The 26,883-nt window shown below is 41.8% G+C and overlaps 1 protein-coding gene across 2 annotated transcripts in view; it reads right to left on the bottom strand.

Moving 5' to 3' along the window:
* LOC106613535 (zinc finger protein GLIS1) overlaps positions 1-24,662 on the bottom strand; it is a 129,153-nt gene extending 104,491 nt beyond the window's left edge. For both annotated transcript variants that reach the window (XM_014215898.2, XM_014215897.2), the window contains exons 1-2: positions 24,244-24,662; positions 23,718-24,061 (exon numbers count right to left, since the gene is read on the bottom strand). In XM_014215898.2, the coding sequence (XP_014071373.1) occupies positions 23,718-24,015 (298 nt within the window). In that variant the 5' untranslated portion in view covers positions 24,016-24,061; positions 24,244-24,662. The remainder of the gene's footprint in view (positions 1-23,717; positions 24,062-24,243) is intronic.
* Positions 24,663-26,883: the final 2,221 nt, after the last annotated feature.

A 26,883-nucleotide genomic window follows, 5' to 3' on the forward strand; every position in this document is an offset into this window, starting at 1 on the left:
GCCTACAGTCCAGTACAGCATACCCTCAGTTACACTGTCACAGTACAGTACCTGGACAATGCTTCTTCTCTATCTGCTCAGTCAATTCAGGAAATGGCCCAAAGGGAAAACACTTGGGTGATGTGGTTAAACGTCAATCGGCTGTTGTGAATCCAACCAATCGATATTATTCTCTTTTGGGAAGGCGGCCAAGAGGCCTGCTGGGAAAAAAATGACAACGTTTTCTTCATGACTCTCCACTGTTGGGACCGAAGGTGCAAGAGTATCATAAGTCTTAATAATGCCACAGAATAAATAAAAGAGTAACCCTGTGCTTTTCCACTGTGTAAACCTGTGTTGAGTTTCAAACCACACATACCTACGGAAGTGAGAAATACGATTCTCCTCTTTTATTGTGGGGGGAGTTATTTCTCACCAAAGGTTTTTGCTCTGAATCTAAGCTCCTTATACACACACACACATGCACATGCACACACACACACTTACACACCCTGGCCTCCTCAGGCCCCTGCAGGTAACCTGAGAGAGACAGTCCAGCAGACATTATATATCATCTCACATCAAACAGCGTCTCACAATACAGGCAGGAGTTGGATGAGGAGGAGGGGGAGGGGGCACCAGTCTGAGTCCAGCACTCATCTGACGGCAAACTCAGGAAGGACCCATGATGGGCCACCACATGAGAAATGATGGCATGACTTAGGAACCCTGGTGTTTCTGGGGGTTGGCCAACGTGGGGCCAATAAAAAAACGTTTACGGTACCGAATGACACCTATGGAAACACATTCAATCTTGCATGGTGAGGGGTTAATATACAAGCTATTTATTCAGACAGCAGTCCAGTGCGCAGGGAAAGACAGGGCCACCATCAAAGAATTTACAAGCGAATATATTGTCACTGTGTAAACATTTGGATGTCCAGGCATTAAAGCCCTCTGTGTTTTCCCTTCTCTTGTTTAATGGCTGTAATAAGAAGCCTTTTATTATTACTTCTTGCTCTCACACCGCTCTTCCCACCGGATGCGGTGTGAATCAGGTCCCAGTGTGCTGAGATTAAACCCGGGCTGCGTCTCAATACGGCCTTAGCACTCTTTTCAACATCCAATCTCCGCACCTATCTGTTAATCTGACAGGACATAGAGAGAATTTCAATTGGTTTTGCCTGCCTGAATTGGTTCTCTCCTCCGTCCTCTTCTTGCCTGCTTTTGAAAAAAGTCAAAGGTAATTGAGGAGACGTGGCGAGGAGAGAGAGAACGTGGAAACAAATGTGCTTGTATGAAATTAGCCTCTCCTCTATTTGTGCATCATTAGGCAAATTACGTTTACAGGGGTGGAAGTAGAATCCCAAAATAAATGTGTAAAGTCATAAAAAAACCCGAATCTAGCTAGTTGTGCAAGACATTTTATAGATAAAAGGAGATAATTAGCATATAATTTTTAAATGTGTGCATGTTTTTCTCCTTTGAGAAAACAACAGCTGATTCAAAGGGGCTGTGGCGGATTTTCAAAAACCTCCGCGCCAGGCACCAAAAGGATACTCATGAGTATCCTCAGCGAGAGGAGGCTATCGAGGAGCCTACAGTACTAACGAATTGAGACTCTCCAACCACTCGACCACTTATCGGTTTCCAGGTCAAGGAGGAGAGGACTGATTATTAATAACCAATTGAGACTCTCCCATAGCAACAAGTCTACCACTTGGCAAAGAAGAATGTCGGCCATTTTGTCGGCCACCTAGGGATGAATCGCAAATCACCCCCTTCCCCTATCCCCTCGGCCCTCCATTTGCGCATTCACATGTGCCTCTGCCCTTTGCACAAGTGTCCCAAAGCTGAGGGAGTGAAAATGATCAAGGGTGTATGAGCTAATTAGATCCTTAGATGGCCACTTTGACCGAGCCAGCAAGGCTGCAGGCTTCAGAGCGACGTGTTATCCCAACATGCACTGCGATATGTTTTGAGTTAACGTAATTTCATACTAGAGAATGGAGAAGTGTGCCTAATTATATGTCATGTGCATTTGTTTATGTCTGATTTCAACACCTGACACGTGTAACAGATGAAATACCTCCTAAATTAAATGTTTAACTGTTACTTAGGTTTATATCTTGTAAAACGACAGGAGGGATTTGTTCATTAGAATTTCATGCTTGTTTAATTATTTAAAAGTGGAACATGAATTGCATCATTTAAGTCAGGAGTGAGCACCAGGTTTATTGATCCCATCGCCACTCTCTCAAAGTTACCCTCACCCTCGGAGTTTCGTCAACAACACGTGGCAATGGAGGGCCCGCCGAGCGAGTTGGTTGGGCGCGGGGGTGGTTTGGGATTGACCATCGCTTTCACCTACCCGGGTGCAGATGGGAGGAAACGCAAAGGAAATTCTGTCCTTTAACAGCTATTGGATCGGTTTGCGATTGGTTTTGTGGCAAAAAGCAGCATAAGTAGACGATAATGATGAGAAATAAAGAAATCATTCTTCTTTATTAAATGAATCACTCCGTCCTAGCCATCTGTGTTGTTGGCGTTGCATGGGCCATGAGTTTAAAGGCTGAATTAGGAGGGATTCTCTAAGGGCTTGAGGCTCTACCATGTGTCAATTCTTTCACATAACCTGGCATTCATTGTGAAGGACTTTATACGAACTATAAAAAAATATTCATTTCGTCCCTGAACTGTTTTCCAATGTAGACTCCAAGCCCATAAAAGGGTTTGCTTTTCATTTATTTTTATTTGAAGAACTTTGAAATGCAAATGTTTGTTTCCTTACGCATAAAAAATGAGAGAGAAAATTATCTTAAAAGTGAAATTTGATGTGAAATATGAATTCTCGCCATGTTACATCATCCCTAACACAAACATGGAGAAAAAATGCTGGGTTTACGGTGCAACTCGTTTTGTGCTCTTAAATCAGTGTACCTTGGCAGCGAAGAGTGTACATATCCTTACGCTCTGCCTCTCTCTCTCTCTCTCTCTTACTGGACTCGTTTCATGCCCCACAGCTCATGAGGCCTGTGGAAGACTTTACAGTGGCCAGATTAGAAAGGGCTTCATGTCCAACGATGGGACTGTAACAGGACTGTACATGTAAAATGAGGTCTGCGTAGCTAAATGGGCATTTAGATAAACTGCTAATGCTATCTACAACATGGCTAACAAGAGTCGACTTTCACTCATATTGCGGTTTTCAGGGTAAACGCGAAACGTTTTTTCGATTACACCCTTCTCCAGACCATTTTGCTTTACAGGGATATGGCTCTGGCTAGGCTAACCTGCTTTCAAAATATGCACTTATTAAATACATAGTTCATTGTCCCGTTTAGTTTATAGTCCCAGCTTGTTGCTAGTTGGAGTCCAAAGTAAAATGCAGAAAACAATAATGATTGTTATTCTAAAAATCACAAAAGATTTATTGTTCCCAGAATAAAGTATACCCAAACCTCTGAAACATTTACACATAAAGAGACACATGCTTATAGTTTAGTTGGAAACCAATACACCATATGAATTATTTGTAATCAGATATCACTATGTGCATCAAAATAACAAAGAACAAAAAAACATGACAGATGAATTTCATAAATAAAACAAACTCTAAAGACTTTAATAATTCCACTCTTCGCCTCATCAGATTTCTTCCAAAACCAATTGAAGGGCAATTTTTTTTTTTTTATGGACAGAACAGCCTGTTTCACTTGTAATGCTTATGCCCACTTTAATAGAGCTATACTCCAAATGTAATTTGAATATTCTGTCAATTCTATAGAGGCAATCAACTTCAAGTATAAAGAGTTATGCTTTATTCAAAGTGTTGTGTATTGGCTTCGCAAATCTCCTAAAACAGCCCTCTACTCTGTTTGTGCCTGGAGAGGCAACCTGGTGTCAGAGCATTTTCGTATTATTCTGTACGTAAATCTGAGACACTCCATTTACACTCCATCCACTCCATGATATGTTACGTTTGGTATGATTACATAAGACAGTTAGTTACTTAAGGCAAAAACGAAAGTAGAGTGATTAGTCACGAGTTCGAATCTCATCACAGACAACTTTAGCATTTTAGCTAATAGCAACTTTTCAACTACTTACTTCTTTTTAGCTACTCTGTAACTACTTAGCTAACCCTTCCCCTAACCCTAACCTTAACCCCTTTAGCTAACCCTTCACCTTACCCTAACCTTAACCAGTTTAGCAAACCCTTCTCCTGACCCAAACCGTAATCCTTTAACCAAACTCCTAAATGTAACCCTAAGCTTAGCCCTAACATTAGCCACCTAGCTAATTGGAATTTGTAACATATCCTACATTTTGCAAATTTGCAACATATTGTATGTTTTGCAAATTCGTAACACATAATACAAATTGTAATTTGTAACATATCATACGAAATGGGTGATGGACTTCCACAAATGATTACATACCATACAAAACGTAACTATAATACTAAATAGATGTGTCCTCGGATTTACGTACAGAATAATACGAAATGCTTTAAGACCAGGTTGCTAGAGGAGCCTAAACTGTATGGAGATGATTAGGACACTGAGTATTCTGAAGATGTGGCTAACCCCATGTAAACAAAGAGAGCGTCTGAAAAGACATAGAATACGAGTCCTCTTAAAGATGAAAGATGTGTGGTTGGCAGCGTTCTACTCATGTGGAATGAGAAACATGTCCATCTTAAGAAACCATAAGGGGCTTTTCTTCAAGAGACCGAGAGAGGCAACAATGAAACCTTAGACGAGACAAAAATGTCTGTCTTTTATCATCTAATTCTAAACCCACATCTTCCGATAAAAAGTTTGTCTTAATTATATTGTAGATTGTCGTAGGAAGTCGCTGTCATGTAATCTCTCGAGAAAATTAGGCGATCCATTGACTTTGGGATTACAGTGCATGTGGAGTTTCGTTCAATGTCAAGTGTCAAGCAAGCTGCCATGTAATCCACTGGTTCTATCTATATCAGTTAAAGGAAATGATAGCCACACGGGTTGAGGGCTGGCATTAGAGTTGTAGCAGTCATCTCAAGACATAGTCAACACTTAGATCCACATTTAGTCTTTCAGAATCCTCATAGTTGTTTCAAAATGCAAAACATTCAAATGTTCTTGAGCCAGGGCTATATATCGAACTATGCCCCTTCGATGTCTCAATCATCAACTCTCCAACCATCTCTGAACCCACTGTAACAGAGTAGGCCTATGTGTTACCCCCACGGAACAACAAACACACTGTCAAACTCGATGGATCGTTCCCAATGAGCCTGGCTGTGTAACGCTGTGGAGCAAAGCAGCAGGTATTTGTTAGTTAGCCACTGTTTGAATTAGGCCCTGTCTCAAGCAGCTATGCATACACTCGTTCAGGAGCGCCAAGCGTTCACAACTGTTTTGACTAAGCCCTCTCAGAGAGGGCCCGGTCGTGGAGACTCCTAGCATTTGTAAAATATTAGCGGCCTAGGCCCGGTGTAGCGAGTCCCAGGTCAGGGAGAGTGCAGCAGGCAGGCATGCAGACAAGGGAAGGCGGCGGTGGTGAGTAACTTCCAGACCCTATCTTTTCTTCACATCTGTGGCAGGCCAGTTAGGCAGTTACACAGGCCGTCTGCCCTGTGTATACATGAGGCACAGGTCTATAATGTAATTAAGGGTATGTAGTCACAGTGGGGGATGACCTTACAGGAGGCTAGGTCTTCAGGTCTGGTTGCCTAGTTTGACAGTCAATGCCAGTGTCATGCCATAGAGGGCATGGTGGATTGTGGGTGTTGTACTGCAGTTGTGATTGATAAATGCTGTCATGATTGACTTTTGTTTACAGGAGTAGTTTTCTGTTTGTTCTTCAGAACGCAAGGCATTTACGTCGGTAATATTGCATGTTTTGGTCAGATTGAATGTTTCTGTCAGATTTGACTAGCCCTAGTTAGGTTATGTATGAGCTGTACAGCAAGGGGAATGGCCCACATGCTCTTAACCTAATCATTAGCCAATAGCCAAAAGACTAAATGAAAACCAACTGTGCGGGAATAATACAATAATTTGTCAAGGGAAAAGGGTGCAGATAAATTCTGCAAAGCAGTTTCCAATTGGCCGTCGCTGCCGTGCTTGGCGCCAACTGCTCAACACCTGGCTGTCAGAGGCTCAGCGCTGCCTAACTTCATTTCAATTTAAAACGCAACCCTATTAGATCACTGTCGATACAAGCTCAAAGAGGCTGATATGGCTTTTGATCAGTATTAGTCAACATATGCTGCACGCTGAGTTTTTAAGGGCAAAAGTTAAATAAACAGATTGAAAAAGAAGAACCAAAAAACTACCCAGCTCCCCTTCCCCAATCATATGACTCAGCCTAGAGCCGATACTGGGGCCAAGGCCAGACGTTTCTCCCAAATATTCTTGTCAAAAACTCCAAGTGATATATAAGAATTGCTTCCTGTTGCGTGTACCTTTAAATGGGAGCCTTATGAGCCTATGCGTCCATTCTATGTCGATCCTGAGAATGCCAGCAAATCAGTTATATGGCATAGCTTCTCTCGATGGGCCGTGGCTCTGTCGTAAATGCTGAGTACAGCGCAGAGCTGGGGGAAAGGCCATAAACGTCAAGCCAGCTAGGACACTCTAATGACCTGGTTCTTACTAGAGTGAGATTGTTTTGCTTTTCCATGTTGGCTGCGGCCCCAATGAGCCCCCCCGCGTGGGATTAAGCTCTGTTTCAAAGCTCGGCTCAGTCAGATATGTTTTTCTTCTTCTTCCAATCAGAAGCACATATAGTGTTGTATACACACTGGTGCACATACACGTATACACACACAGTAATGCACGCACGCACGCACATACCAGTCCAGTCACATTCGGTGTTCATGTATCTGTCTGTCTCCGGTTCCCCCCACTGTGCACCCGACTTCAGCTCTGCTCCGTACTTGTTAAACCCAGCTCGCTCCTGTAACTGCCAACAGTATAACCCCCTAAGAGATCCTAAGTGTCTAACATGATGTTTGCATTAAGTAGCTTTTTATATAAACGGACTGCTGAGCCTTGGGGGGAAAAGGTTTAACATGTAAGTGAAGAGGTGGTGGTGCAAACTCAGGGTGACGCAACTTGACCCAATGCTCATTTACAAGGAGACTAGAATCATGGATTCCAATGGGATTTATCATATGAGGTTCATCTTTGATATTAAGAAGTTGATTCAATTATATAGCAGCTTTAATCTTACTAAACACTTTCCATTGGCTGGGGCAGGTCGGCTTGTGTCAGATAGAAATTGATGACATAGAAAAGCAACATCGGGCAAGCCCTAGAGCTCTTACTAAGACAGAGTAAATAGAGTGAGTCAAACAGATGAGTGATGCGATGATGCCTCTCCTATTCCAGTGGAAACTTCTGGAAGGAGACAGCAGCTCATCTGTGATATGTGGTTTCTAGCTCCAGAGGGCGAGATCAGGCAAACATCTCTGGGAGAGCAGTCAGCAACATCAGTGTAAAAGCTAAAAAAGACCTAAGTCATGATCTCAAATGAGTTTGGTCAGAAGTCCACAGAACACTAACATTGAAATAACATCTGACAAACTTCAGAAACATAATCTTCTTATTTAAAGTGGATAGAATGATTATTTTTTTTAAAAAAATACAAAATTATTGTCACATTCACTGGATAGGTGCAGTGACATGTTTTGTTTTACAGGGTCAGCCATGGTAGTACGGCGCCCCTGGAGCAAATTAGGGTTAAGTGACATTGCTCAAGGACACATCGACTGATTTTTCACCTCGTCAGCACGAACCAGCGACCTTTTGGTTGCTGCCCCAACGCACTAACCGCTAGGCTACCTGCCGCCCTGGATCACTAGGTTAGTTATTCTGGGAGTTGGATGTCGGCAAAATGCAGACAAAAATATAAGAAAGAAAATAAGTTATAAGTATACATAGGGATATGAAGAGAGTCTCTAAGAGTCCGTCCCAAATGGCACCCTATTCCCTATTTAGTGCACTACCCACAGGGCTCTGGTCAAAAGTAGAGTACAATAGAGGGTGCCATTTGGGACAAAGCCAGTCTCTTCCTCTAGGTCCCAGACAGGTAGGAGAGCGAAGACAATCTACAGCATTAAGGCGGGAGAAAAGGCCCATCGTGGGAAATTGCATGTCCTTATCACATTGTGGCATCTCTCCCCTACAATATTAACCATCCCAACAGCGGCCTCTCATTTCAAATCTAATTGAAGTCTGTCTAAATAACCCAAAGCGTACCGGGTAATCACAGCACTGGCACAGAGCCTCCAAACTTTATTAACATCCCAGGCCATGTCTCAAATGGCACCCCATTCCCTACGTAGTGCACCATATAGGGAACAGGGTACAATTTGGGACACAAGCTGGGCTCTCAGCCGGTTCCTAGTCCCAGTTCAACCATGCTGGTCGATTAACCTGGACAGGGAACCACCGTCACCCCACGTCCCAGTAATACTCCACTTCCTCCCGGCATATGGTCTACTAGTATGTCTGGGATATGATTAGTGTATTACACTGAGGACTAAATGAGAGGCACTGACACCTGTATACTTCGAAGTTACTGGCTGTTATTACCTGTATGTTAAGTGTGTGTGTGTGTGTGTGTGTGTGTGTGTGTGTGTGTGTGTGTGTGTGTGTGTGTGTAAGAGAGAGAAGATATTTGTGCATCTGCCTGAATTAATACCGTTTTGCCATTGGACTCTCATCGAGTAAAACTGGTTGCAGTCAAAAACAGTATCCATATTCCGAGACTTAGTTTTATTTATTTCATGAATTCAAATGCAATCTTCACCGTTAAGAAGCGAAAAGAAACTGGGCAGCACGTTAATTCAAACATGCTCTCTTGGAGCAGAATGTTGTTTTAGTTTTTCCTCGGAGACCTGTAACCCATTTTGATTGAATAGGGCCTGTTGTCTTTACACAGCCTCATCGGTTGGATTGACGCTTTGGCACGGACAACGTTGTAGCCTTGGTGTGGTGTCAAACAAGTTGTCAAAGTGAACCCTGTTCTTAAATTGGAGAGAACAACAAAGTAATCCAAAACCTTTGCCCCAAACACATGTTGACAGCCGGACAAAACAGAGATGAATGCCTCATAACTGCACATTACCGTAAAGCAGGCAAGCAATGTACAGAATTAAAACATAGGCTATTTTTCTTATTCTATTACACAATCACTCATTACGTTTCTAAGTTTCCTAAATATTATGAGGGTATATAGACAAATCTAAATCTTGAAAAACGCTTAACACACACAGCACTCTTCTGAACGTACAAGTCAAAAGTAGCAAGGTACAGTAATACAATTTGTCTTTCTTCGGTTTATGATGGATGACAGCCCACATCATTCACGAGCATTGCGAAAGAAGCAAAGTGTTTTTTCTCTAAACAAACTTAATTCAGTGCTTGCTCATGTGCGGTTATTAGTCCAGGCAGGGAAAAGCTTGGGAGTGTCATTTAATATTGCAGCAGGGCTGGATTGGATTACCCAGGACTAGAGAATAACTAATTCTTCCAGAACGCTGGGCTTTTATTAACGAGCAGTAATAAAATATATAAACTGCACTATTAGACTTTATAATGTCTTTCATAGTCCTCTGGGGCCGAGCCAGCCAATCGCGTCGTCCGCTCAGTGGGCACTGCCCCATGGCAGCTTCCTGGCACAGACGCACAGCGAACAACAGAGAGGATAAAACTGAGCCTTTTGGCTGATTTCTCCCCTTCGCTAATGAAGGCATAAAACAGCTCTGCGAGCATCATGTTTGCCCGTTCTGTTTTTGACCACTCAGATGAAGCCAATGGCTAATTGGCTTGGTGATTAGTCGGTGACATGCCCAGCCTTGTAAAAGCTAGGGCCGTTGGTTTTAGACACTATCCACAAGAGACTGTGTACTGTTATTGTACTGTACATTGGAAGGGAGAGCGAGTTGCTGCTGCAATAGGTTTGGCCTCAAAAGCTACATTTGCTTGTTGTAAAACTTGCTCATACCAGTAACTACAGGTAAGTACCAGCTTAGATTATAAGCCATATTCTGGAGCACAAAAGCAGCACCGGGTGATTACTTAGCCACATCTTCAATAGCAGAGAACTAAGCTGACCCACCAACTCAGCGCAGTACTTTTTTTTTTTAATCAGCCTGGCCCCGGGGAGGAGGAGGTCAAGGGTCAAGTGAAACAAGGCCGTGGTGACCGCATCTCCGTCAGCCTTTGGACCCATCCGTCTTCCGCGGGCCCTCTGCTAGCACAGCCTATCGAACTGCCGCAGAGCCAGCAGATTTTTTGTTCTCTTCTTCTTCTCCTACTTGATGAAACAAGGCAGAGGTGAGCCAAGAACAGCAAGTGCCACAGCCGAGATGTAAATCAAAAAACCACCCGTGCGCTAAAGTCATACATGGCAAGGGTCCGGGAGACGCAGTCGCTGTCATCTGAAAACGCATGAGTAATACAGGCTCTATGGACGTGTGGTTAGCTAAAGGCATGTAATGTCTCCCCTGGCACACAGAGAGAAAGAGAGAGGGATGGGAGAGAGAGACGGAGGGGGGGAGAAGGAGGGAGAGAGAGAGAGAGAGAGAGAGAGAGAGAGAGAGAGAGAGAGAGAGTCGGGGGAAAGGGGAAGAAGAAGGGGAGGAGGAGAAGGAGAGAAGGGAGAGAGGAGATGTAGCGAGAGAGAGAGAATCATCTCAGCTAAGAGTCAGTGAAAGAGTTTGGGCAAAACAATCAGATCTATTTCACTTGGAGGAATTTAATCCGCCATATCAAGAAAAAAAAGGAGGAACGTGTGGGTGAAACCTTATGAGTGATTCTCAAGGCAAAGTTCATGCTAAAAATACATTTTATGATGACATATCTGAGCCAATGCTGTTTTTCTTCGATTAAAACAAGGTCCAACACACAATTCCTCTGGTATTCCAAAGATATTTCGACACTCATTCAAACCAGATCAGATTTTTGCAGAATGACTGTTGGAGCTACATTGGCAGAGTGTTCTGGCTCTGGAAAGTCAGGATGCCTTTGGTTAGTGTGACATGCCAGTCATACCACACCAATATAATAACTTTGAGGAGAGGATTCACCAAAAGACAATACATACTGTACTAGTTTCCTTACAGAACAGTGAAACAAGTGAAAACCTCATTGGTGAGAGAACTGCTGCTATTTGAAAAGGAAACATGCAGTAAAAAAGTGTTTCACTACACCTTCAGCACAAACCATATTACATTTTTTTCACAAGTCATATCTGATGGTGTGAGTTGGTGTGTGTGTGTGTGTGTGTGTGTTTGTCCGTGTGTGTGCACGGTGTGTGCGCGTGTGTACTCGCTCACATATGTGTGTTTGTGTGCGCACATTCTTGCGTAGGTGTGTTTCCCGATGGTTGTGTCACAGTTGCTTTTGCAGAGGACACTCAAGAGGAAATGCTCTGTCACTACATAACCTCACACCAATAAACATCTCAGGGTCTTTAAAAAAAAACTGACGCAACACCCGTTATCTAGTTCCATCTCCGTTCAGCTCTTATTTCCACAAACGAAATGAGTATTCCTGGGACACCTTTGTGTGACTGAAGAGATTCAACCCACTCTACTGCCAGAATCAGGGTGTTCTTCCTCTCTTTCTCTCTCTCTCTCCGTCTTCTCTCTCTCGCTCTCTCTGTCTGTCTGTGTCTCTCTCGTACGCTCCCTCTCTCTGTTATCTCTTCCCTCTCTCGCTCTGTGTCTCTCTCTCTATTATCTCTTCCCTCTCTCTATATTATCTCTTCCCTCTCTCTCTCTCTGTGTCTCTATCTCTCTATTATCTCTTCCCTCTCTCTCTGTGTGTCTCTCTCTCTATTATCTCTTCCCTCTCTCTCTCTGTGTGTCTCTCTCTCTCTATTATCTCTTCCCTCTCTCTCTGTGTGTCTCTCTCTCTATTATCTCTTCCCTCTCTCTCTCTGTCTCTCTCTCTATTTTCTCTTCCCTCTCTCTCGCTCTGTGTCTCTCTCTCTATTATCTCTTCCCTCTCTCTCTATTATCTCTTCCCTCTCTCTCTGTGTGTCTCTCTCTCTATTATCTCTTCCCTCTCTCTCTCTGTCTCTCTCTATTATCTCTTCCCTCTCTCTCGCTCTGTCTCTCTCTCTATTATATCTTCCCTCTCTCTCTATTATCTCTTCCCTCTCTCTGTGTGTCTCTCTCTCTATTTTCTCTTCCCTCTCTCGCTCTGTCTCTCTATTATATCTTCCCTCTCTCTCTATTATCTCTTCCCTCTCTCTCTCTGTCTCTCTCTCTCTGTGTCTCTCTCTATTATCTCTTCCCTCTCTCTCTTATCTCTTCCCTCTCTCTCTATTATCTCTTCCCTCTCTCTCTATTATCTCTTCCCTCTCTCTCTGTGTCTCTCTCTCTCTCTCTGTGTCTCTCTCTCTCTGTGTCTCTCTCTCTAGTATCTCTTCCCTCTCTCTCTCTCTCTGTGTGTGTGTGTCTCTCTCTATCTCTGATGACTAAGGAAGTGCTTTCATTCCATCAGTAAACATTCCCTCCTCTCTTTTTCCCAGGTCTGACTTCAGGTTTTTACTGGAATACCGCAACAGAGCCATCATCAACCCTGGCTTTATGAATCAATGGAACATACTGCAAACATTACACACCTCCGTCCCAATGTCCGAGGAAGTACCATCACATTTACCCATGCCTCATGGCTGAGGTCATGTGAGTCACACACAGGGAGAGACGTGGGCTGACGCTGGGACTCCTTGCAAAAGGAGTCAGTGGTGTTTGTGTGTGGGTGGGGAATAAGTGTGTGTGTGCGTGCACAACAACACTTGGGTTGCGTTCCAACTGGCACCTATTCCCTTTACAGTACACTTCTTTTGACCAAAGCACCTATTACAATCCCTATATAGTGCAAACATTTTGAAGAAGTGCACTATATAGGGAATAGGGTGCCATTTGAGAAACAACCTTGGTGTTTGTTTATGCAAGCATCTTACATTGGAGTCCAACACAGAGAACAGAAGATGGAAATAGATGGTAAAGAACAGCAACACTGTTCTATGATACAGTAGCAACTAAAAGCATGGGGAATAATGTTTGACTGTTTCCCATAAACACTCAGATTATCACTCCTCAATCAGAGAGCAACAAACGTCTGCTAAGGAAAACACAGGTAACTAAGTCACTTATGGGGAATTCAACATGGGTGCCAATGCCACTTCATGAAGAGTTGTGGTGTGATCCAACAGTGTGTGCGTGTGTGTGTGTGTGTGTGTGTGTGTGTGTGTGTGTGTGTGTGTGTGTGTGTGTGTAATGTAATAGCTGCCTCACAGACTCACTCCAAAGTCGATTACTCATCTTTTCACGAGCTGAATCAACAGACAGACCGGTGCATTTATCTGAGAAAGCGTATGATTCCAGCACTCTGCTCTAATTAAAACATTTTCCTCAAATAAGCTCATAATCTGCGTCCAAAATGGCACCCTATTCCCTATATAGTGCACTACTTTTGACCAGAGCCCATGAGGCTCTAGTCAGAATTAGGAACTGGTGTTAGGCGAATGAGAAAAATCTAGAGTTTTTTTTAGGTGAGTTCCACGTCTTACAAAGCCGATCTGTTGAGGGACGAGCATTGCGTATGAGTGGCGCCATCTGACTTGAGACAATGCCGTATGTAATGTACAAATCTTCCCAGCGTGAAATAGTTCCCGATTGTTCTGATTGTGTCGTGATTGTGACTTCATGTTGTAAAATTTCTCACTGCGGATGTTTCTTTCACACCCTTACTCGACCTCGACACTGTATACCTTCCCTATTCACATCCATACATTTTTTTGCCCGGTACCGGGTTACCTTCAGACCAGTCCGTGACACTTTTGGGGGACTTAGAGGACAACGGGGAACACCGTGTTTGTGAGAGTCTCAGCTATTATATTGCAGCCAAAACCACTCAGATGCTACAGACAGAAGTGGGGGTCGCAGAGCAAAACGGAAACCTTTCGGATGATACAGACATTTTTGTGAGAAGACCGATTTTCGGGATGTCTCCTGGTCTGACAAACACCGCTATAGTTCTGCCAACTTCCACCGCAGATGCGGAAGGCTGATATCAGTGGATGTAGTGGCTTGAGACGCAGCCCACGCAAAAAAAACAAGATATCTCTAGCTTTAAAAAAATGATTTTGATGAGGATTTTTTAATTTATTATTATGCCAATTAGATTTCCGCTCGGACATCGACTCTAAATGCCTCAGAGCCAAATTGAACCGAACAGACACATAATGTGGATTTAGTCAGAGACACTGAGATGTGATTGGTGTGTTGAATTCCTGATGTGTTCCATATGGAATTATCCATATGGGCTCTCGAGGGGAGGCCCAGAGTTCGAGTCAGTGTGATAGAGCCGGAGCAGAACGGGTTTCAATCAATAGTGACTCCTTCCTCCCCACTAGCAGAATGGACCGGCCCAGCAGCCAAAGATAATAACAAACATGGCTTAGACTAAAGGCCTTATTTCATCAAAACCGCTAAGTGGGATTGGGGATATTCAAATAAAAGTGTGTTGTTATGCCATAAGAAATGTTTGAAGTGAAATGAGATAGATATATTATCTTCTTTTTGTGCAGCACAATCTTTATTCTAATCCCCAAACTCCAGTTACCGGTTTTGTTTCAATAGCTAGGTCGCTTAAAGTCCAACCCTAGTTGTTGTAAACTTTTAGAAAAAGAATTGTAATCAAATAGTGATGATGATGTTAAATGTTCAAATTGAAACAGATATTATAGTCGCAGGGAGAAAAAAGATTTGCATGAGATCTGTATACTTTGTTGGTCTATGGAATCCTGATGTATTGTCTACAGAACCTTGTATAGGAATTTCAGGGAAGCAGGCATTGCTTCAGGTACGGTAGTGTACTCAGTCAGTGGCAATACCCTTAACAAAGGAAACAGCAGTTCATCTGCAGTGTAGCCTACCTTGGGGCTACTGCACTATACATATCAGTGCCCACCAGCAAATACAATATTATCTAGCATAGACAAATGGCCTCCTCATGATCATGTTTTTTAAGCTTGTATTTCTTATTTAATTTGATACCTTATTAAAGTTTCTCCTGGCTTGGCCAATGTTTCCGGAGATTCTATGGCTTTGTCCCAACTCTCAGCCTATTCCCTAAATAGTGCACTACTACTGAAAATCACTCCGCTCTCAGTAGCTATTACGCACTGGCTACTATGGCAAATTATGCTCGGTTAACTGAGCAAATGTACTCCAGCTAGCAGCCTAGTGCTAATTGGTTTGAATGGCCATACGTTAGCTAGTTTGCCAGCTTGTTGATGAAGTTGTATGGCACCAAAGTTATGGGACTGTTCTCAGAATTCAGCATGTATCTGACTCTGACAGCTGGCACTGTCCCTCGCTACTTTGTAACATTTGGCCAACGCGATAACGTCGCAGAGAAGAGTCAGCCGTGCTGTAGAACTCAGCGCACTAATCACGGCAGAACAGATATCATGAAAACTAATTTGTGCATTAGCTAGAACTTCACTACAAGTTAGCTAGCTAGCTAGAGGGATTACTCAGCATTAAGTGTATGAACTGGCGTTGTTAGCATCCCTGCCTTTCATTTCACATTGATTGATTTGAGATTGGTTCAGCCAGCAAGCAGAAATATTGATTCTACCACTACAAATCATCTTACCTAGATGTATAATTATGTAGTGAAGACTTGTCAATATTAGCTACAGGTTTATAGTTTTTGGTAAGATGAACTGACTTTTTAAGGACGAAGGGGTGTTCAGTGGACAATGTCACCTCGGTAACATCTTTCAATGTTAGGACAGCATATTGTAGCCAAACTTCTTTTTAGCTATCCCATGAGTGTTTGCGAGTTCAGTGCAGATCAAATCAAAATGTACTTGTTACATCTGCCGAATACAACATGTGTACTGTAGACCTTACAGTGAAATGCTTACTTACAAGCCCTTAACCAACAATGCAGTTTTAAGAAAAATAAGTGTTAAGAAAGTATTTACTAGAATAAACTGAAGTAAAAAATCAATTTAAAAAAAGAAGAAAATAGAAAAATCACAAAAAATTAAAGAGCAACAATAAAATAACAGTAACGAGGCTATATACAGAGGGTACCGCACAGTCAATGTGCGGGGCACAGGTTAGTTGAGGTAATTGTGGTAATACGTACATGCAGGTAGAGGTAAAGTGACTATGCATATATAAACAACAGAGAGTTGCAGTTGCGTAAAATCCGGGTAGTAATTTGATTAGCTTTTCAGGAGTCTTATGTCTTTGGGGTATAAGCTGTTAAGAATCCTTTTGGGCCTAGACTTGGCATGCCGGTACCGGTTGCCATGCAGTAGCAGAGAGAACATTCTATGACGAGGGTGGCTGGAGTCTTTGGCAATTTTTAGGGTCTTCTCTGACACCGCCGGGTATAGAGATCCTGGTTGGCAGGAGGCTTGGCCCCAGTAATGTACTGGGCCATACGCACCACCCTCTGTAGTGCCTTGTGGTCGGAGGCTGAGCAGTTGCCATACCAGACGGTGATGCAACCAGTCAGGATGCTCTCGATGGTGCAGCTGTATAACTTTTTGAGGATCTGAGGACCCATGCCAAAAAAAAGGGCTCTGACCTCCTCCCTATAGGCTATCTCATTGTTGTTGGTGATCAGGTCTACCACTGTTGTGTCGTCGGCAAACTTAATGATGGTGTTGAGTCGTGCTTGACCATGCATTCATGGATGAACAGGGAGTACAGGAGGGTACTGAGTACACACCCCTGAGGGGCCCCCGTGTTGAGGATCAGCGTGGCAGATGTGTTGTTACCTACCCTTACCACCTGGGGGTGGCCCGTCAGGAAGTCCAGAATCCAGTTGCAGAGGGAGGTGTTTAGTCCCAGGGTCCTTAGATTAGTGATGAGCTTTGAGGGCTCTATGGTGTTAAACGCTGAGCTGTAGTCAATGAATAGCATTCTCACGTAGGTGTTCCTTTTGTCCAGGTGGGGAGAGCAATGGAGATTGCGTCATGTGTGGATCTGTTGGGGCAGTATGCAAATTGGAGTGAGTCTAGGGTTTCTGGGATAATGGTGTTGATGTGAGCCATGACCAGCCTTTCAAAGCACTTCATGGCTACAGACGTGAGTGCTATGGGCCGGTAGTCATTTAGGTAGTTTACCTTGGTGCTCTTGGGCACAGGGACTATGGTGGTCTGATTGAAACATGTTGGTATTACAGACTTGGTCAGGGACAGGTTTAAAATGTCAGTGAAGACACTTGCCAGTTGGTCAGCGCATGCTCGGGGTACACGTCCTGGTAATCCGTCTGGCCCTGCGGCCTTGTGAATGTTGACCTGTTTAAAGGTCTTACTCACATTGCTACAGAGAGCGTGACCACACAGTCGTCCGGAACAGCTGGTGCTCTCATGCATGCTTCAGTGTTGCTTGCCTCGAAGCACGCATAGAAGTCATTTAGCTCATCTGGTAGGCTCGTGTCACTGGGCAGCTCGTGGCTGTGCTTCACTTTGTAGTCCGTAATAGTTTACAAGCCCTGCCACATCTGATGAGCGTCAGAGCCGGTGTAGTTGGATTCAATGTTAGACCTGTATTGACGCTTTGCCTGTTTGATGGTTCGTTGGAGGGCATAGCGGGATGTCTTATAAGCGTTTGGTTTAGAGTTCCGCTCCTTGAAAGCGGCAGCTCTACCCTTTAGCTCAGTGCGGATGTAGCCTGTAATCCATGGTTTCTGGTTGGGGTATGTACGTACGGTCATTGTTTTGACAACATCATCGATGCATTTATTGATGAAGTCAGTGACTGATGTGGTGTACTCCTCAATGCCATTGGAAGAATCCTGGAACATATTCCAGACTGTGCTAGCAAAACAGTCCTGTAGCTTAGCATCTGCGTCATCTGACCACTTCTGTATTGAGCGAGTCACTGGTACTTCCTGCTTTAGTTTTTGCTTGTAAGCAGGAATCAGGATGACGTTATGGTCAGATTTGCCAAATAGAGGGCGAGGGAGAGCTTTGCACACGTCTCTGTGTGTGGAGTAAAGGTAGTCTAGAGTTTTTTTCCTCTGGTTGCACATGTAACATGCTGGTAGAAATGAGGTAAAATGGATTTAAGTTTCCCTGCAATAAAGTCCCCGGCCACTAGGAGTGCCACCTCTGGATGAGCATTTTCTAGTTTGCTTATGGCGGTATACAGCTTGTTGAGTGCGGTCTTAGTGCCAGCATCGGTTTATGGAGGTAAATAGATGTAAATACGAAAAAATATAGATGAAAACTCTCTTGGTAAATAGTGTGGTCTACAGCTTATCATGATATACTCTACCTCAGGCGAGCGAAACCTAGAGACTTCCTTAATATTAGATTTCGTACACAAGCTGTTATTGTCAAATAGACACAGACCACCACCCCTTGTCTTACCGGAGCCAGCTGTTCTATCTTGCTGATGCACCGAAAACTCAGCCAGCTGTATGCTATCTATGTCATCGTTCAGCCACAACTCTGTGAAACATAAGATATCACCATTTTTAATGTCCCGTTGGTACGATAGTCTTGATCGGAACTCATCCAGTTTATTATCCAATGATTGCACGTTGGCTAATAGGACGGGTGGTAGAGGCGGATTTCCCACTCGCCGTCAGGATCCTTACAAGGCACCCCGACCTACGTCCCCTATATCTCTGTCTCTTCTTGATGCGAATGACGGGGATTTGGGCCTTTTCTGGTGTCTGAAGTAAATCCTTCGCATCTGACTCTTTCTTATATCTCTCAGACATAGGACAGACACTTCAAAACATACTTACATTTGATTTATTTTTTGACTGTCTGTTTTTCCATGTATGAATCTGTTATTCAACATGTTTCTATGGGCTAATAACATTAAGGCCAAATTCAATGTTTCATCAAATCATTTGTAAATATTTTTGGGGGGATACCTACAGGGGTCCTAAAATTCTAAATCAAATAGCTAAATGATCCACGGTATGATCATCTTAAAACAATTAAAGCTTCGACACAAGATTAAGGCATGGACATTTTTGATGGTTTCACGTGGTTCGCATTGTTGTCTCTACAACTCTTCTGATGAAGCCCTTTGTCTGGAAAGAAAATGGCCATATTCTTCTATCATTACATGTAAAGTTTCATTTCTTGTATAAAAGACATACAATATTACTAAAGGCAGGGCAGAAAAGTTCACTTTCTCTGAATAAATGTTTGATAAATGTATGCTCTTTACTCTCAAACCATTGTCTCCCCTCCGCACAGAGAGAAGTTCATCATCTGTTGAGTCCAGGCTATCTATGGCATGAATCTAAAATAATGGTCCAACATTCCACGTGAGACCCTATAGTCTTATAGAGAGACAGGCGAATGAAATAAGATTAGGCTGAAATGAAGCATGATACTAAAGCCTGATGAGCCCTATAGATCATTTACATGTACTGTCTATAGATTCAGTACTGTAAAACACACCACAATGTGAGCATAGGGATTAGGGCTGAGGCACTACCCTAAGAAAGAGGCTGAACTGTGTTAAGACAAAAAAAATATGTGAAACTATTCCACAAAACTTTACCCCAAACAAAGAACTCAATCGCTGTTATTACTTAGGAGCATATTTTTGTCTGCTATAAAAATACCTTCGGACAGCTGAAGCAAGAAAACATTTTTTACATGCGGGCATGTTTACCTTTCATAAATATTTCTAAATGCACAACACTGAATAATCATCTGAATGTCTTTCAAGAAAATGAAAAAAGGACTATAAGTGTATCTCCTGAATATTCATCCACACAGAACCCACATCCACAACATATCTTGCATTCCCACATTCACGACAACAAATCCAGTACAAAAGCATCGTAAAGACAATGTCATGATTCATGTTGGTCTGGGACGATGGTGAGGGCACAACGGTGCTCAGCTCAGAGGAGTCAGTCCTCATAAATGCTGAGACACATTCAGAGACATATGGTTTGTGTTTGGCCAGGAAAAAAACAATAATCAAATCCTTTGAGCCTCTTTTTGTTAAAGGATGAATGCTAATATAAAAGTGGGTTTTGTATCATCATAATTTAGGATGAGGGAGTAATTACATCTACCCTCTCTCTGCTGCACAACAACAATATAATATAATCTCTTCTCAACAGGACGTAAAGTAGCCTAGGATTTCACACATGAAGTAGACCAGGCTTTCCCCCCACATAATCCGGGTAGGTATACAACGGTGTCTGTCTATATACAATTATTGGCACCCTTGATAAAGATGAGCAAAAAGTAATACAAATACTAAGCCATATTGTATGAAAATGTTTTTGGACAATTATAATATATTATACTAATACAATTGCTCAGATAAAGATAATTTAGACCATACCTCCATACAGAATCTTTCCAAAACCTTGATATCCTTCGTCTGTTCTTATGGACTGCCCTCTTCAAATCAAACCACAGGTTTTCAATGGGGTTCAAGTCCGGAGACTGAGATGACCATTGCAAAAATGTTGATTTTGTGGTCAATTAACAATTTTTTTGGTGGATTTTAATGTGTGCTTGGGGTTATTGTCTTGCTGGAAGATCCACTTGCGACCAATTTTTAGCCTCTTGGCAGAGGCTACCAGGCCTTTGGCTAGGACGTCCTGGTACTGGGTAAAGTTCATGATGCCATTGTCCTTAACAAGGGCCCCAGGACCAGCAGAAGCAAAATAGCCTCATAACATCAAAGATCCACCACCATATTAAAATAGTATACTGTATGCATTGATTGAAGCTCAATGTTAAATTCAAATCTCCCTACCGTCATATCTAAGCCAATATGACACCAATGTCGATGGAAATGAGCAAAACCTAAATGATTGGAGGTACACAACACACTCCCCGCCTCTCGTCATGAGCCATCTGGCCATTACCGAGAACCACATACCGAATTGGGCATTGGCATTAGAGGAAAAAAAAAAAAATCCTGCCCGACCTAGCTGAATATCTAGGCATCAGTAAGGACGAGACTACAGCATCCATAAAGTGACCATTAGACTTGCCACCTTTCGGACTGAATACGTTTGTAGGGGCAACCGTTTTGATTAAATGTATCATTTATCGCTCTCACATGCTCATTTCTGTCCATTAAGAACCAATGATGTGCTATCTTTGTGTAGCATTTCTGATAATGCTAACATATTTTCAGCTGAATCTCAGAGTTCTAAAATCAGACCAAAGCACTTGGGTTGCACAGCAACAGCGCTAGTAGCTAGCTAACACCAGTTGGATGAGAGGCAAGCTACAAGCAAAGGAAGCTAGCTATACTTTACTATGGAAGGTGTTTCACATTGTTGAAGTTACCTGTGTAAACTGTTGGCCTTGAAACTTGCATGTAATCAGAACGCAACCACATAAGCACAAACATGATAGCGAATGTCCTTAGCTGCTATTGCCAGTTAGCTAACCAACTAACATTAGCCAGTAACATTAGGTAGTTAGCTACAAGCCAACAAGAAAGTAACATTAGCTGTATGGACAGATTGCGATGCACCGGCACAACTCAATGTTGAACATATCTCCCACATTCTTCCAAAAAGCACATCTAGCTAGCTAGCTAATGTATAATACATGTAATGGGCATTGCTCATCTAACGTTAACATTAGCTAACGTTACTCCAAACACTAGGCAATCTGGTTTGAATCCTAAGCAACCTGCATACACATTGTTTGAAGTACAATAGACCAACATTGCTACTGTAGTGCTGGAAAACCTTGGTAGAGCATGGGTGGAGTAGGCATTGCGGTGCTCATGTGAATTTCCTTTATTTTTTGGCCTCTTACCAACGACTACTTCTCACCTAAAACATCATTCTTAATTTTTTATTTTACAGTAGGTATGGGATTATTTTCTGCTTATGCATCCATATTTCAACACCAAAGAGTTAAATTTTCATGTCATCTAACAAATGTAAAAACCTGGAGTTTGCTAAACGGCACTTACACTTGGATTGAAACTGGTGCTATAGTCAGATGATATGAAAATAGAGCTCTTTAGCCACGTACACCAGTGGTGAGTTTGGTGGTGAAATAAGGATGCATAAGCAGAAAATATATTTTTTGAATTCAGCAAACAATATAAGATATAGCTCAGTATTTGTATTACTTATTTTATACAGTCTTTTTGGCTCATCTTTATCAAAGGCGCCAATCATTTTGGACCTGACTGTATATATCTGACCGTTGTTTCATGCAAGGGTATGAAAGGGTCTGAAGACTAGTCACTGCACTCAAGGCCTGTGCAGGATTCACAGTCAAAAATAATTTATGATTGAAAAAAATGGGAATATCAAACAAAACGACAGCATTTTTCAGTTCAACAAATTCTATAAATTCTATATTTCTGAATGATAAAAAGGTTAAAAATAGAATTTTGTGCCATCTTCAAAGCATGACAGAAAGAAAATACAAATAATACTGTATGTTTGACGTAGATTTGAAGCAGACAGTACGCGTGTGTAACTAACGGCAGGGTATCAAACCCAGACCATCTGCACAACTCACCATCAACATTTTAGTCCACTGAGCTAACGTTTTAGGGATTAGACATAGGAGCTAACACAAGTATTTAAGTCCCAGACAAGATACTTGCCTCATAATACCTCTACATCATGAAGCACTACATGCATTCATCCCAGTACACAATATCCAATAATTAAGGGGGACATTTTTTTTAAACAATTTAATGTTCGTTAATAAACCTGAGTGAGGAGGTTACAAATTAGATTATAGAAAAGCCTTGAGGAATGTTTATTAATCTCAATGATGCTTAAATTCAAACTATTTTAGGTAATTCGCCAAACAAATGGCATTTAATCTTAAAATATCTACTATTACATTTACACTTAAAATTCATTTCTTAAAATAAACGTGTGCTAATAGGCTACATAAATAATGTTCTATTAAATTTGTCTATTGAAGTTAGTTTGTACCTATCCATTTACAGTATGTTATCTGTAACAGCTCAATAAAATGGTATCCGCTCATATACTCCAGAGATGTCCTCATCTGTCCACCGCCATCTGTCCTCATACAGAACTTGTTAAATTAAGCACTTTCCCTAAAGTGAGTGCAGTCACATCTGTTGATGATCCATAGAGGAGAAGTCAAAGTGCTCCATTCTCTGGCTGTCCCTTCACATGTATCACTTCACAGGGCTGCGCTGTGTTGCTGAGATGACTTTGATTGTGGTGCTCTTTATGAAATTGGCAAGACTATACATCAGTGACCTCTGCACTTAATTAATGAGGTTGTTATCAACAGTAGAATCCACAACTGCAAACACAGATCTGTCAACTAAATATACAGTAGGGCCCCACCGCTGGATCAAAGAGGAAGAGGAGTGCACTTAAAGACTCCATATGTAGCCAACTAGAAACCCTGGCACAATTTCAGAGTAACCAGATGGATGGGCTGGAAGGAATGACAATAAGGGCTGGAAGGAATGACAATAATAGGATATTATTTGATACACTTATAAAATAGTTTCCCTGATAGCATAAAAAGTGCAAATTCGAAGCAATAAATGTTAGTAATTGTGTTAATATTTCCCCAATATTGGCATGATACAATTTAGATTTAGACAGCATGTTTCACCGCCCAAAGAAACTGTTGCTTTAAACAACTAGATTTTACTGATAAAATACATTATGCGATACAAGAGCCGGGTCAGTAATGAGCGCGTTGAATCAAATGTTTAGCTTTACCTTGTTCCGGGGAGAGAGAGAAACACGCGCGGGGAGATTTGGCTGTCAGAAGGCCTTTCTCTTGAGATCCATAGCGCTCTTCTGGCGCGGCATGCCGCTTTGGACTCGGACATTGCATATGACTCGGGATGTGATGTGGGCTCCGGCAGTTCTGGGCTCCAAAACCATCGTTCCCGATGCGTCTGGCGCAGATGTCCGATTTACTGCTGTACATGGAGAGAGTCAGTCCCGTGAAGTCTGAAAACGATGGGGTTTGGCAGTGACTGACCATTCCGAAGAGTGCTGAGGATTTCTGCATCGGAATTTCGTTGTTCCCAGTGTGTACTTTCTGTGTTCACATTTACCTGTGTTCGGGACAGAAAATCACATATCCCCTTTAAAATATTTGAAGACACACCAAACCATCTCCTAAAAGTTTGACATTGTTTTCCGAATTGGAAAATAACATGGAATCTTTGGGGATGATAAATGCAAGAATATACACTGACAAGAAGTGAATGATCTTCATTCTCTTGACGACACCTACCTTATCCGACTAATGAACCGACAAAAGGGGAGAATATGTATAGCCTATGGTCGGACTCGGTGTACATCAACATCGTCGGCCAAATGCGAAGAAAAGCACGTCTTAACGTACCAACAGCATCCTCTCTGCTTCCATAAACTTTTACCACTTTTCTAAAGTATCAATTCTCAGCATCCAAAACATGCGTCTTCCCTTTGAATGACATCTGATGCATCCACTGAGTCGGCAGTATTCGAGTCATTGCGTCTCTGCACCAATGAAGGCACTGTCAGGGGGCCAATGGGAGGATATGAAGATATTGATCGAGGAGAGATGTTTTACGGGGAGAGAAAACTGATGTGCTATTGACGAAACAGCAGACCATGGACAGGTGCCAAGTAAATTATGAGCAAATATCAATACGACCATATGGCTTTAGGTTACTTAGGACTACAGGCATTTGTAGGCTACTGCAAACTTCAGTTAGAAATCGATTAGGAATAAGGGAACATTTCTTTTATATGATAGAGAAAAATAAGGGAACATGTTGGGGGGGGATTTCGTTGAAATGTGTGGTAGCTCTTGTTCACATTGTGATTTGTTTAATTATTTTTATTAAGAAACTATAAAAAGGAAATAGAGCAAGTGTCGATGATTTCATAAATATTAATTAAAAGACAGTGCACACGCACGGACGCACGCACGCACGCAAACACACTCACACACACACACACACACACACACACACACACACAGAGAGAGAGAGAGAGACAATATAATAAATCATCTAATTTATGTGACAACATCGATGTTGTTAGCTCAATGTGTGACTTTTAGTTGTTCGTTTTATTTCAAAAGGAGGCACATTATTGAAGTATTAAATGTATTTTATTTGAGCTTGTAAGCCTAACCTGACAGTTGTTATAATTGTATTTTTATGTCCGTCAAATTGGTCGTGTAGGTCAGGGAACTGAAAAGCCTATATGCTTATTTTTCAGAAATGACAGTGTATATCGTATGTTGTTAAGGCATGCACCTATGCATAAGGCTCGTATTAGGCCAGTTTAAGACTAAGAATTATCACGTGTTGCAAAAATGGACTAGAATGATAAGGCCTATGTGAACTAAGCCTGTTCAATAACATTATAGGCCTATTGACGTCCATCCATATTAACTGTGAGGTTGAGGGTCTAGGATTGAAATTGAAAAGAAAATAATAATAATAATGTGAAATATATTATTATATATTTCTCTTAAATAAATATAGGATGTGAATAGCCATAGCCATTCGAGCATATTCATAATTTAGATAATTATTTAGAAATAGTGGTAGGCCTTGTGGTTTACAACACGTCAACGATATTAGATATAGGGTCATTCCATTTGATTTCAATCACTTTTTGACCTCACCCCTTTTGATTTTAATAAAACTTTCTATACATATTTTCCCATGGTAGAAGTGGTCAGAAAGTAACTTAGGGGACCTGAATGCCAAAACATTTAGGAGAATGAGGTGCTCAAAGTTGACTCATTTTGCATACTCCACCCTACCATGAGACATAATATTAATCAAATGAATTTTTCAAATCAATCAAATGTATTTATAAAGCCCTTTTTACATCAGCAGATGTTACAAAGTGCTATACAAAAAAACAGCCTAAAACCCCAAACAGCAAGCAATGCAGATGTAGAAGCACGGGTGCAGATGTAATATGTGTGTGTCTTCATCTCTGGATAAGATAAACATTTGAGTTTGATATACATTAAAAGCTTACAAACAGGGTTGTCAAACTATTTTATAAAAATGTATCTAAAAATGTCTGAACTCTGTTTTTATTATTCATTTTAGCATATGTTGTAGCTTAGACCCTATTTTACATCATCTGAGATGTTTGTGTTGTGCCAGCCATTGGTTGAGACACAGCATGCTCCTGAATACGGGGTGGGTGCACCATGCGTGACATGTTTTGGCTGATAAATGTACTAAAATGGAATAAAATAACATTTTCAACTTTCAAATGGTAGCACAAAGATGGTTGCAGGTCCACACATCAGAGAATGTGGACTTGAATGGGAATATCAGTTGTTTTAAATTATACTGTTGATCTTCAATGGGAAACCTATTGAAATCATGGAAATATAGATAATAGAATAGAACTTCCTATTTATGTGGACATTCAGGTGGGTTGACCGGTGGCCATCTTTGTGGTAGTAAATTTAAAGTTTCATTTCTCGCATTCCTGATGGCAATTTCCCTTGTCACAACTGTGTTCACTGTAATGCTATGATCAGTGGTTGGAGGTAGAATAACTTGTAACACAAATATTATGTACATCTCCTTAAGTGTTGCTGTAACTTTTATTATGGGGGTAAGACCAAACGTGAACTTAAGACAAGGATTTGTATGCATGATGCCTCCATTCTTAACCACAATGAAAAATCACCTGTTGCCAGCATTTCAATTGCCATAATCATGAACTATGTGCCTAACGTTATTTGGGCTTTGATTAGTGAAGGCGCCACGTAGGGTATAGGAGATAGGGATAAATTACTTCTCCAAAGAGAGACACATTGGATAGATCGCTTGGGCACCCCTGCCCCAGCAGGTCTCAAAAAATAATGTTCCTTTTCTTGTTTTTTTGTAGAAGGCTATAAATATGT

The sequence above is a fragment of the Salmo salar genome, chromosome ssa10, assembly GCF_905237065.1.
Source record: "Salmo salar chromosome ssa10, Ssal_v3.1, whole genome shotgun sequence".
In the NCBI taxonomy this organism is placed as follows: domain Eukaryota; kingdom Metazoa; phylum Chordata; class Actinopteri; order Salmoniformes; family Salmonidae; genus Salmo; species Salmo salar.